This window comes from Neolamprologus multifasciatus, chromosome 11, assembly GCF_963576455.1.
Source record: "Neolamprologus multifasciatus chromosome 11, fNeoMul1.2, whole genome shotgun sequence".
Taxonomy (NCBI): Eukaryota; Metazoa; Chordata; class Actinopteri; order Cichliformes; family Cichlidae; genus Neolamprologus; species Neolamprologus multifasciatus.
Genome location: NC_140449.1, coordinates 17,597,555 through 17,608,263, shown reverse-complemented (window position 1 = coordinate 17,608,263; position 10,709 = coordinate 17,597,555). Strand labels below are relative to the sequence as shown.

General features: G+C 40.3%; 1 protein-coding gene across 1 annotated transcript; it reads left to right on the top strand.

Moving 5' to 3' along the window:
* Nucleotides 1-3,245: 3,245 nt before the first annotated feature.
* tnxba (tenascin XBa) lies at nucleotides 3,246-10,579 on the top strand. Its single transcript, XM_085175989.1, has 15 exons — nucleotides 3,246-3,579; nucleotides 4,934-6,121; nucleotides 6,222-6,320; nucleotides 6,439-7,620; nucleotides 7,708-7,830; nucleotides 7,986-8,129; nucleotides 8,229-8,348; nucleotides 8,424-8,579; nucleotides 8,744-8,856; nucleotides 8,956-9,088; nucleotides 9,162-9,313; nucleotides 9,397-9,493; nucleotides 9,600-9,761; nucleotides 9,849-10,012; nucleotides 10,101-10,579. Exons 2-15 carry the CDS (start codon nucleotides 5,050-5,052, stop codon nucleotides 10,197-10,199), a joined length of 3,816 nt encoding a protein of 1,271 aa, XP_085032115.1. The 5' UTR covers nucleotides 3,246-3,579; nucleotides 4,934-5,049; the 3' UTR covers nucleotides 10,200-10,579.
* The last annotated feature ends 130 nt before the right edge of the window (nucleotides 10,580-10,709 follow it).

Here is a 10,709-nt window from a genome sequence, read left to right as displayed (position 1 = left end):
GACGGTGCCGCAAGATAAAGCGGGACCCCCCACTTAGCAGTCAATGCTTCGCTGTCTTTTTGTTTTTTACTTTGTTTAGCGTGATTTGTTCTGTTAACAGGATAAAACTTTGCTACAGAAGGTGGAATACCACTCAGCTTCTTCAGTTTCAGTTTTCAAATCAACATATGCATCTGAAAAAGAATATACCTGACTTCCCCATTACTTTGTTACTGGTTTATTTGACTTCTGTGACTCAGAGATTAATTTATTAACAGACTAACAAAAGAAGCTACAATTTAACAATTACAGCTGTAAAAACACACAGTGGTGTTAATATAACTCAATTCCATAGATCCGAATGCCTCAGAAGACTGCTGCTGTTCAGTCTTATAGCTTTCTCCTCCCAAAGGCAGGGCGCAAGTATGCGGTTCTGTTTGTTCGTCTGTCTGTTTATGTTGAGTATCGAGTAATAATAATGTGTTATTGAGTAATATATCATATGAAATGGCATTAAAAGAACAGACTTCAAAGTTTTTCAGGGATGCCCTACGGCACTACAATCACACCATAAAGTGTTACAAACTCAAACACTACATGAATATATGTCTGTGAAGGTTCTCAGTCATCCAGGTCATCGTAGTCAAAGGAGCTTGCAAAGAAAAGCGTCTGGATTTCTTTAAGTTACTTGAAGACGTTTCACCTCTCATCCGAGAGGCTTCTTCAGTTCTAAGGTCAAATGGTGGAGAGTCCCAGATATAAACCTGGTGGGAGTGTCCCCCCACAGAGGGACAAAAGGACCCCCTGATGATCCTCTAATCGCCTGAGCCAAGGTGTGGAACTGGGTGTGGGTCCCAATCAGCCAGAGTTTCGGGTGAGTTCATTGTGTGGGGGGACACTCCCACCAGGTTTATATCTGGGACTCTCCACCATTTGACCTTAGAACTGAAGAAGCCTCTCGGATGAGAGGTGAAACGTCTTCAAGTAACTTAAAGAAGTCCAGACGCTTTTCTTTGCAAGCTCCTTTGACTACATGAATATATCTTATCTCGTTTTTTACAGCTTATAGAAGCCAAAGATGTCTGCTCCAATCATGAGGGTAAAGAAAATAATTAAATACACAGTTTTAGTATCTAAGGTCATACGTTAAAGGTCAGACATGAGAGTGTTGTTATAAAAGCAGCTGATGTCAACATGTTGTAAAAAAAATAATAAATCATTAAACATTGAACTTTACATATAGTCCATGGCCTTTGGGGGGAGTTGCGCTCTCTTGTTTAGACTTGAGTCTCACTCTATAAAGTCTCAAAAGCAACTCTGAGCCACATCATTTTTTTTATCAAGTCAAGTCTCAGTTTACACTAAAGTTACTAAAATAAAAATAAAAACAAGACTTTTGAAAAAAAAAAAAAGAAGTTTAATCATTTTGTTAACTTGGAAAACGAACTAAAATAAAATGAAAATATAGCGGGAGTATCTCAACTGAGTTACCTAAATGTTTCCTCTGGCATATTATATCTAAATATAATGCTACTCAAAAACACTAAAACTAAAACTGAAACTCAGAAAAACTAAACTACAACTAAGCATTTCCAACCAAAAGGAAAACTACACTAAAACAAGCAAACCCAATGCCTGCTCTACACAGCGTCTATCTTCAGGGCAGTTGTTTGAATTGCTATAAGCTTTTTTTGTCTCAAGCGTCAAGGAAGACAGGAAATTCAATGTACTGAAGGCTACACAACTTTATACTGTTTTTTTAAGATGAGGAATTATGTTATGTTGCGTGTGGATACAAAACTGTGTATAGGGATTGAACCAGTGTTACCAAGAAAGAGAAAACACACAATAGAGATCTATCAGTGATGGGCTGGCCTCCCCACAGTCTGGACTGCAACACTGTATTGACAAGTATTGACTTTCAAGCTTGTTAGAATTATGCAAACTCTGTTTTTGCCTCATATACTTTATTTCTGCGTACTTTTGCACATTTAGCAAGAAATCCATTTCACATTTTTAAAGTTAATATAAAGAACTGATGATACAAAACAGTTTATGTAGAATACAGTGGGTACTCTAATATGAAGGTACAATGAAAGCCAAGCAGCAGACACTGGTATAGTGTAAAACCAATATAATATACTGTTATATATATATATTTAAAGAAACTATTGCTGCAGTTTAGATTACATTAGGTACACTGTAAAAATAACTGCACAATAACCTTTTTGTTGCCAGCAGTTTTCCGTAATTTAACAGTAGTACTTGTTACACTGTATGCCACTTTTAAGAAAGCAAGTGACGCCAGCAACTTTGCAGTGCAGCATCAGCTGTTAATGTTGCACTCCCGCCGGCCTGGAATCCCCATAATGCAATATGCAATTATTGTCAATTTTTATACATTTACTATCTGCTTGTCATTGACATTCCAATACAGCAACAGTGTATTGTAAGTTGCTTGTTGTGTCTACCAAGAAAAACCTAGCTACGTCAAGATATTTGCAACAAAAGTATGAAATAACAAAAGCTGAATAACTGACGTTTTACACACACAGACACACACACTGTAACATATATGGATTGAGCAGACGTAAAAGTAAAAGAAAACATGCTTCTTCTGTATCACTCATAGTTTCTTACCTCTTATGTTTCTTATGTTAGCTCAGTGTCTTAACCTACATGCTCTCTTGTACATTTAGATGAATGTCACTTACATACCTTGTTTGCTCTACACCCTTGATATAGCCTACTTGTCTTCATGTGGTTTACAAAAGGTGGGTTGGTGGGTGGCCATCTTGTCTGAGATGCAATGCATCCACAGAGGATTCCTTAAATCTGGTGGATATTTGGTCACTTACATAACTCCCACGTAGTTACATCTCATTACTTCCAACAAACAGCCGATTCATATGGAGAGAGGGTCCTGTCCCCCAGAGTCTGCTCTGAATGCCCACAGTGTTATGTATTCCAGATGAATCATGATTCTCACACCGGGGCTTTATTCAGCCAAAAACTGTGTGCTGCTAGCAGCAATCTTTGGTATTAGGAAAGTTACATGTGACAGACATTTGTGAAATAACTGCTATACAATCTGCAAAGCTGAGTCATAATAATTTTAAATTAAATAGATAAGATTTATTTGATTGTTTTAAACAATTCAGCAATTCAGTTGCTGTGTTCAACAATTCAGTGTGTTATTGAGACAAACTAAATGAAGTCATCTTGAATCAACTCTATAACAGTGGATTTTATGCTATAAGAAGCAAAAATGTGCTTTCTTTGTGCAAGCAAATAAAACAGAGTAACTTGTCATGTTAGATACAGAAACCAGTGTAAAATACCATGCCTTTTTGTAAGTCCAATCCAAATATTTTTCATGGTGGTTGAGAGAGTGGGACCATAAGATTTAGTAAAGGGCGTGGGGGTGGGGGGATTTTCCTTAAGTAGGAGCAGACTTTATCACTCTCCTCCTTTCTAGTGGTGGTCCTTCTCACCTCTTTCCTCTCAGGTTAGATGAAGAAGTTCTGTGTCCGCTCTTCCAATTAGATGGAGGGAGAAAGTCAAAGAAAGAGATAAAGAAAGAACCAAGTCATTATTCAAGTAAGTGCAACTTTTTATTCCCCTTTTTTGTGAAAACTGCAGTTATTGGAATAACTAGCATCCTACTTTCAGGTGTGTTTGTGTGGATGGGTTTTTACTCTTATTGTTTATTTGTAGAGTATAATGTTATAATTTTCTGTGTCTTAATGAGTAGAAAGGGTTCTGGTGTTGATTCTTACCTTGTTTTATTTACAGTGAAAAGGATTTATAAATAGTAGTTTTTGTGAGTGCAGTGGAAAAACAATTAAAAAAAACATTATTGCTAAATTTTTCCTTTTAGTTTTAATCGTGGAATCAAAATGAATTCTATCAGTTTTAGAAATAAAGAATACTTATTAATTCAACCAGCACTGAAGCCCATTTAAAAGCAAGGCTGGACGTATTTTCTTTTGTGGTTTTATGAGTTGTGGGTGACGAGCTTTATGTAACCGTCTGTATAGTGAAAGACATACTGTGTCCCACAGTTCTTACAGTAAAGCTCTGTTACCTGGCCACATAGTTTCAGTGGCACACTCTGAATTTCCCACTCAGGTCACCTTTTTCCTTCCTGCTCAGTGTCCAGTGACTTAGACCTTACTTGGTTTGAACAGCAGTCACTTTACGACTGAACACTTGGAACACTTCTGAATATCTGGATGCATGTCTGTGTGAATTTTTACAGCAGCTTTATTGTAAAAAGCACATAACAGAGGTTTGGACATGTTTTCCAGTTATGAGTATTTAGGTATATAGTATATTTATGGTATATATAAGTGGCAAAGCTCAAAGGAAATACTTAAAAGGTCATTTAAATAAATCTGCTTAGTTAGCTCTAAAGCTCAGCTCACAGCATACAGCTTCTGCATTAACACTTTAACACCTGGTGTATCATATCTGATATTTTATTTTTGAGAGTTCTCCATCATATGTGTATTTTCCTCTCTGGAAAACTTGAAACAATTGAAAAATTGATTTTTAAGCAATAGACTACAAAAAAACAAACAACAAAAACAATTAGAATTTTTCAGTAAGTTTGTTTTTCAGGAAAAAAAAATCTAAAAATCTAAATGTTTTTTGAAACTGAATAGAAAAAGTAAGTAGTTAGAAGCCAGAAATGGACTAGGCCTTTGTCTTGTCAGTTAACCACTTTTTAAATTGCTGCCAGTCTCTGATTAGCCAGTTCTACTGAGGAGCTTTAAGTGTGAATGGGAGCTCTGTGAATGTGATGCTGGTCAGTCCTGTAAAAGATATATGTATGCTCATTAAAGTCCTACTTGGAACTCAAACATCAGCTATAAAATGGCCTACGTTAGTGTTTCCTGCATTCAACTCTGCCATAATTCAGCTCTTTCTTTATTTCTGTCTTCATTTCCAGGTGAGACCTGGCAAAGAAAAAAGCAAAATATAGAAGAAGGAATTCATAGATTTACAGTAACGTAAATTCAGTTCCACTGAAGCAACAGCATCTCTGACCACAGTTGCTGGATCAAAATGTTATTTACTCTAGGACTACTCCTCCTTCTCACCCCATTTCCCTCTATTCAAACCACAACCAATGAGAAGAGAGACTCCACAGGAAGTGATGTGACCAAAGCCAGTGCAGCATTTACCCGTTCAAAACCAAAAACCACTGCTCTCCCTGACAAACAGACCAACCAGCTCACCCTTAAGCCAAATGCCATCAATCAGACAGTTTTACCCACTCCAGCTACCAAGCAAAAATCTCCAACAGCCAATGTTACACTGACCACCAAAGGCAGGCACAGCCCAACAGTAATTCAAACCACTCCGTCAGTGGTAAAGGCTACTACACCCAGAAGCACCCTCTCAAACAAAGACAAGCACACAGTTCCAGTTAACCAGACTAAGTCCCCTAAGTCAGCCTCAGGTGGTGAAGTAAAAGGAAGCAAAGACAAGCATTCCCCCACTGGAATTCTAAATGTTCAGCCAACACCCACAAAGACTGCTTCATCCAGCGGTGCTAAACCCATCAAACACAAACTTCAGCCCTCTGGCAATCAGACTATTCTAATTAGGTCTCCTTCAACTGATCATGGGAATACTGCCAAAGACAGGCCTGCCACCACCATAGTTCAAAATACTCAGTCAACATTTACAAAGTCCACTTCTGCCACAAAAAACAAGCCCGCACCATCTGTCAATCAAACTGTTGTTGCTAGGTCCCCCACCATCAATGACGTGAAGTCCAAGGGCAAGCCTTCTCCCACAAAAGTTCCAACTGTGTTGCCACCGGAGACTCCAGCAAAGACAACTGACAAAGAAAAGGTCACAACCTCTGCCAATGACACAGTGTTAATCAAAGAATCCAGCAAAGACAAGCCTGCCTCTTCGCAGCCCATCAAAGTGGTTATCAGTGAGGGCTGCGACTCAAGCAACACCAAGGAGCAGGAGCTGAAGCTGAAACCTGGTGCTCCACTCGTGATGACTCATAAGATCAGCTTGTTGCCTGGTGGCTGCAGTGGAGAGTGTGAGGCTGAAATGGCCGAACTGAAGGGGCGTGTAGCTCGGCTCGAAAGAGAGATGTCCTTTCTCAAAGATAAATGTATCATTTTATTATGATTTATTCACCATATTTTATGATTTTAAACACTATTCAGTATATACAGGATTAAACATTCCTTGTTCTGTTTGTTTCTGCCCAGGTCCGTGCTCTGCAAACTGTCCAAATGACTGTGGCGACAATGGGAAATGTGAGAAGGGTAAATGTATCTGCCACAAAGGATTCATGGGTCTAGACTGCAGTAAGTGTGCACAAGGAGCCGAGTGTAGCAAAATTAAGTGATGTTTGCACTAAAATGAGAAAAAATAAATATTTTTATGTAACCTTTGAATGATTCAGCCTCTCCCTGGGCTTTTCAGAAGCTAGCAAAGGCAGCACCATCCAGCCAACAGTGGAGACTCTAATCCTGCAGGTGAAAAAAGGAAAGGACAGCATTCAGGAGAAAAATACCAAAGCAGAACAAACACTTTTCCAGAAGAATGTGTCTGAGACTGACACTACACCTAAAGAAGCCACTAATGCCAAAGGAGCTGTTGATAAAACACAAGTGAAAGAAGACACAGCTGTGAAGAAAACAACTACTAAAGGTTCTTCAAATCCTGAAAACACCAGTCGCCCAACTGTTGACAAAAGTCTCCCGAAACAAGAGGAAAACAAGAAGGAGGTAACCCGAAAAGGCAAAACAACACCCTCAGCCTCAGAAACCAACATTAAAGACGGGACTGGCAGCAGAACATTTTCAACGTCCGACCATCTGAAAGATGAACCACAAAATAATGCAACACAAAGCAATGTGAAGAAGGTTTCTAAAACTGACACAACCATCTCCAAGGGCACAGGGACAACCAAAACGAAAACAGACAAGGACATTTTGGAGCAGTCCACGAAGGGTGAAAAGAATGTATCTCAGACATCCGGCCATAAACCAAATAAGACAGGTAAATTGGACACTCTAATTGTGCAGACTGTGGACAAAAAAACTGACAAGACTGGGAAAGGAACACAAATAAATCTGGATGTATTGAATCGAACCATTGGAGCTGCATCAGATAAGACTAAATCTCATCATGACAAAACAACTCACCATGACTCAGGGATCAGCATCAAGAGGACTGGAGGATCTGGATTAGGATCTGTGAAGGCTGTAAACATATCTTCCCACAGCTTCACAGTCACGTGGTTAGCACCCCAAGGGATGTTTAAGAACTTCACTGTGATCAGAAGAGAGCCACAGACAGAAGGCGGCGAAGAGGGTTACGAGGACTTTGAGGAGGAAGCTCTTCCAGGACAAAAGCCCTCTGCAGCTAGGAACGCAACTGAAGTCTTAGTACAGAGTGAGCGCACCAACACAACCGCCTCCTCCAGGAAAGCTGATGGATCAAAAGTTAAAGCTGACACCAAGAGGATCTCGATGGTGGTCCCGGGTAATGTGCGCTCTGTGGAGTTCAGTAATTTGCGGGCAAACACGCGCTATGTCCTGCATATATATGGTACAGCAGCACAGAGAAGATCAAAGATTCACAGAGTAACTGCAACCACAGGTAATAGCAGCAGGAAAACGTTTATATATAAGTACATCAATATCTAAGCAAATAATACACTATGTTGTACTTTTTTTCTCTCGCTAGGTCCTGAGCCAGCCACAGAGATGGTTTTCAGTAATGTCACAGAGGCTTCTCTCAATGTTTCCTGGTCCAAACCAAAGACAACGTTCACAGGCTTCAGGGTCACATACACCAACATTTTAACAGGTCTGTTAAGTACTGCTCATGTTGTTTATCTCAGACCAGAGTTATCCAGCATAAAACACTTAATTAATGCCAGCTCAACCCAAGTGAAGGTTAATGTCAGTTTATTAGGAAATGTTCTTAGTGTCTCATTGTGGTGCTTGTTGTCGTCCTGACAGGGGAGAACCGCTTGGTGACAGTGGGCTCTAAGCAGTCTTATGTTGTTCTGTCCAAGCTGTCTGCTGGGTCTTCTTACATAATCACTGTAACTACGACACAAGGCCAATTCCAGAGTGATCCACTCACATCCGTCATCACCACAGGTACAATCTTAGACAAGTTTACTATTATAAAAGGCTACTGTCTTTGTCTTGGAGTGCAAAAATAAAACATAAACACTGTGGATAATATCCGAACTGCAGTGCCCGCCCCTCCAACACATCTTCAAGTTGTCAATGTGACAGACACCAGAGCTGTGCTGCAGTGGACTCCCAGTCTAGGGAAAGTAGACCGCTTCGTCATCAGCTACGAGTCCTCTAAGAGTGAGTGTGGCCACAATGACATAATGACTAATGAATAAGTGCTTGCGACTAAGCGGAGTGCTCTTATTGCCACAGCTCCTAATGTGACAGTGACCGTGACCTTGTCAGGAAACTCAGTGGAGCACCAGCTGAGAGGCCTGCAGAGAGGTACCCTCTACAGGGTCAAAGTGCTGAGCCAGAAGGACAGTCTGCAGAGTATGGCCATCTCAACAACATTTACTACTGCAAATGGTGAGCAAAAGGGTGGGAAAATGAAGTAAAATCATAATCTTAAACAAGAGAGAATAAAATAATCCTTCATGGATGAGCAACCTAGAGAGTGTGTTTAGTTTTAAGTGAGTAAACTTAAAAAAAGAAAAAAGAAAAACTGCCAAGGGGCTTCTTGTGTCTCTCAGTGGTCAAAGCCAGTGAAGTTGGGGCTCGAAGTGCAGTCATAGCTTGGAGAGCCACCCCTGCCGTTTATCACAGCTACAAAGTGCTTTATCAGGTGGCCGGAGAGGAGACAAAGGTCGGTTGCAATTTTTGATCTTTGGTATACAATAATTAAAGAGAGACCCGACTTTTACAGAATTTCAAAGCTCTGTGTGTGTTACTGTGTTTATATTAGGAGGTGATTCTGGAGCCCACCATCACAGAGTACAAGTTGACTGGGCTTTTGCCCATGTCCCGCTATTTTGTTGTGGTGCAAGGCGAGAGAGATGGACACTATACAGCTGTTGTCACCACAGAATTCATTACAGGTATGCATTTTACGTGTTGCAATGTAATCCCATCTTGTGATTACTCTAAAAACTAATTTTCTTTATCTGTTAGGAAAACTGCGCTTCCCTTTCCCTACCGAGTGCTCTCAGGAGCTGCTGAATGGTGCTCTGCACTCAGGAGAGTTGGACATCTACCCTCAAGGACGAGAGGGGCGAGCAGTTAGAGTTTACTGTGACATGGAGACTGATGGAGGCGGCTGGACAGTGAGACAAACTGCAGTCACTTGAATAAAAGTTGAAAATAGACTTTTATTTGGGTTTTAGACAGCAGTCTCTGTGTTTTGCAGGTGTTCCAGAGGAGGATGAATGGAAAAACAGATTTTTTCAGAACATGGAGTGAATACAAAGCTGGCTTTGGAAACCTGAGTGAAGAATTCTGGCTTGGTACAGTATAAAGCCAAACTTCTAATCACTTTATCTAATTCAAAGTGTTTTCTTTTGTTTTCACTACATCTGCTTAAACGTCATGTTTTCTCCCAACTCCCACCAGGAAATGAGCTCCTGCACAACCTGACTAATGTTGGCCCTGTGAGTCTGAGAGTGGATATGCGATATGGAAACCATACCGTCTACGCTCACTACACGAACTTCTCTGTCGATTCAGAGACGAGGCACTATACGCTCACCGTGTCTGGCTACACCGGAACAGCAGGTCCACTTTCAAAAACTGTATTAAAACAAAACAAGTGCAGTTATACTTGAAAATTTGGATCTCAACATCAATGCACTTTTCTGACAGGTGACTCTATGAGGTACCATAACGGTCGTCCATTCTCAACCCGAGACAAGAACCCTGATCCCATGGGGATCCACTGTGCCAAGGCCTACATGGGAGGCTGGTGGTATAAAAACTGTTACAAGGTCAACCTCAATGGTCTTTATGGCATCAACAGTAACAATCAGGTACGACTAATCTCTGCTGATTTCTAAATGTTTTTATCTTTTAAAGCACACTGGCCAAAGAGATTTTCTTTTTCTGTTTCTGCTCTAGGGAATAGTCTGGATAGACTGGAAAGGTAAAGACTCCTCCATTCCCTTCACTGAGATGAAGTTCAGACCCTCCAGGTTCTCCCCTGCAACTCATGGGTAAGGATGGACCAGCCTCCATGAAAACGCTGCATCTGACAGAAAATTAAAGCTCCAGAAATTTTCGAGAACCTTCGATCTCACGGTTTCTGTGTCTCTGTCCGAATAAAATAACCTATAGTTGTTTTGATAGCTGCAGCTGTCAGCTCATTTGATTCAATGCGCAAGTAATTTTCTGATCTGTTTTTATAGCAGACATAAAGACAAATTTTATTGTAACTTTTGAATTCTGTTCTACTGTTCTGCCTGACTCATTCATTTCAATACAAATGTGTTTTGTGCCCCAAAATTGTATGCCACCCCACTACTACTGTAATTAAACATGCACTGTTTCACTCCATTGGAATAAATGTGGCTAACCTTGGTCTCGTGAGTTTTTATTTCCTGAAAGCAATTTACAATTTTTCACCTCCCTGCGTTCGTCCTGTTACAAGATGGAGAAACACAGGCTTGACAGATTGTAATGTCAACTAAAATGTGTTAACATGCCCTTTAGTGAGTGCAAATCATGTCT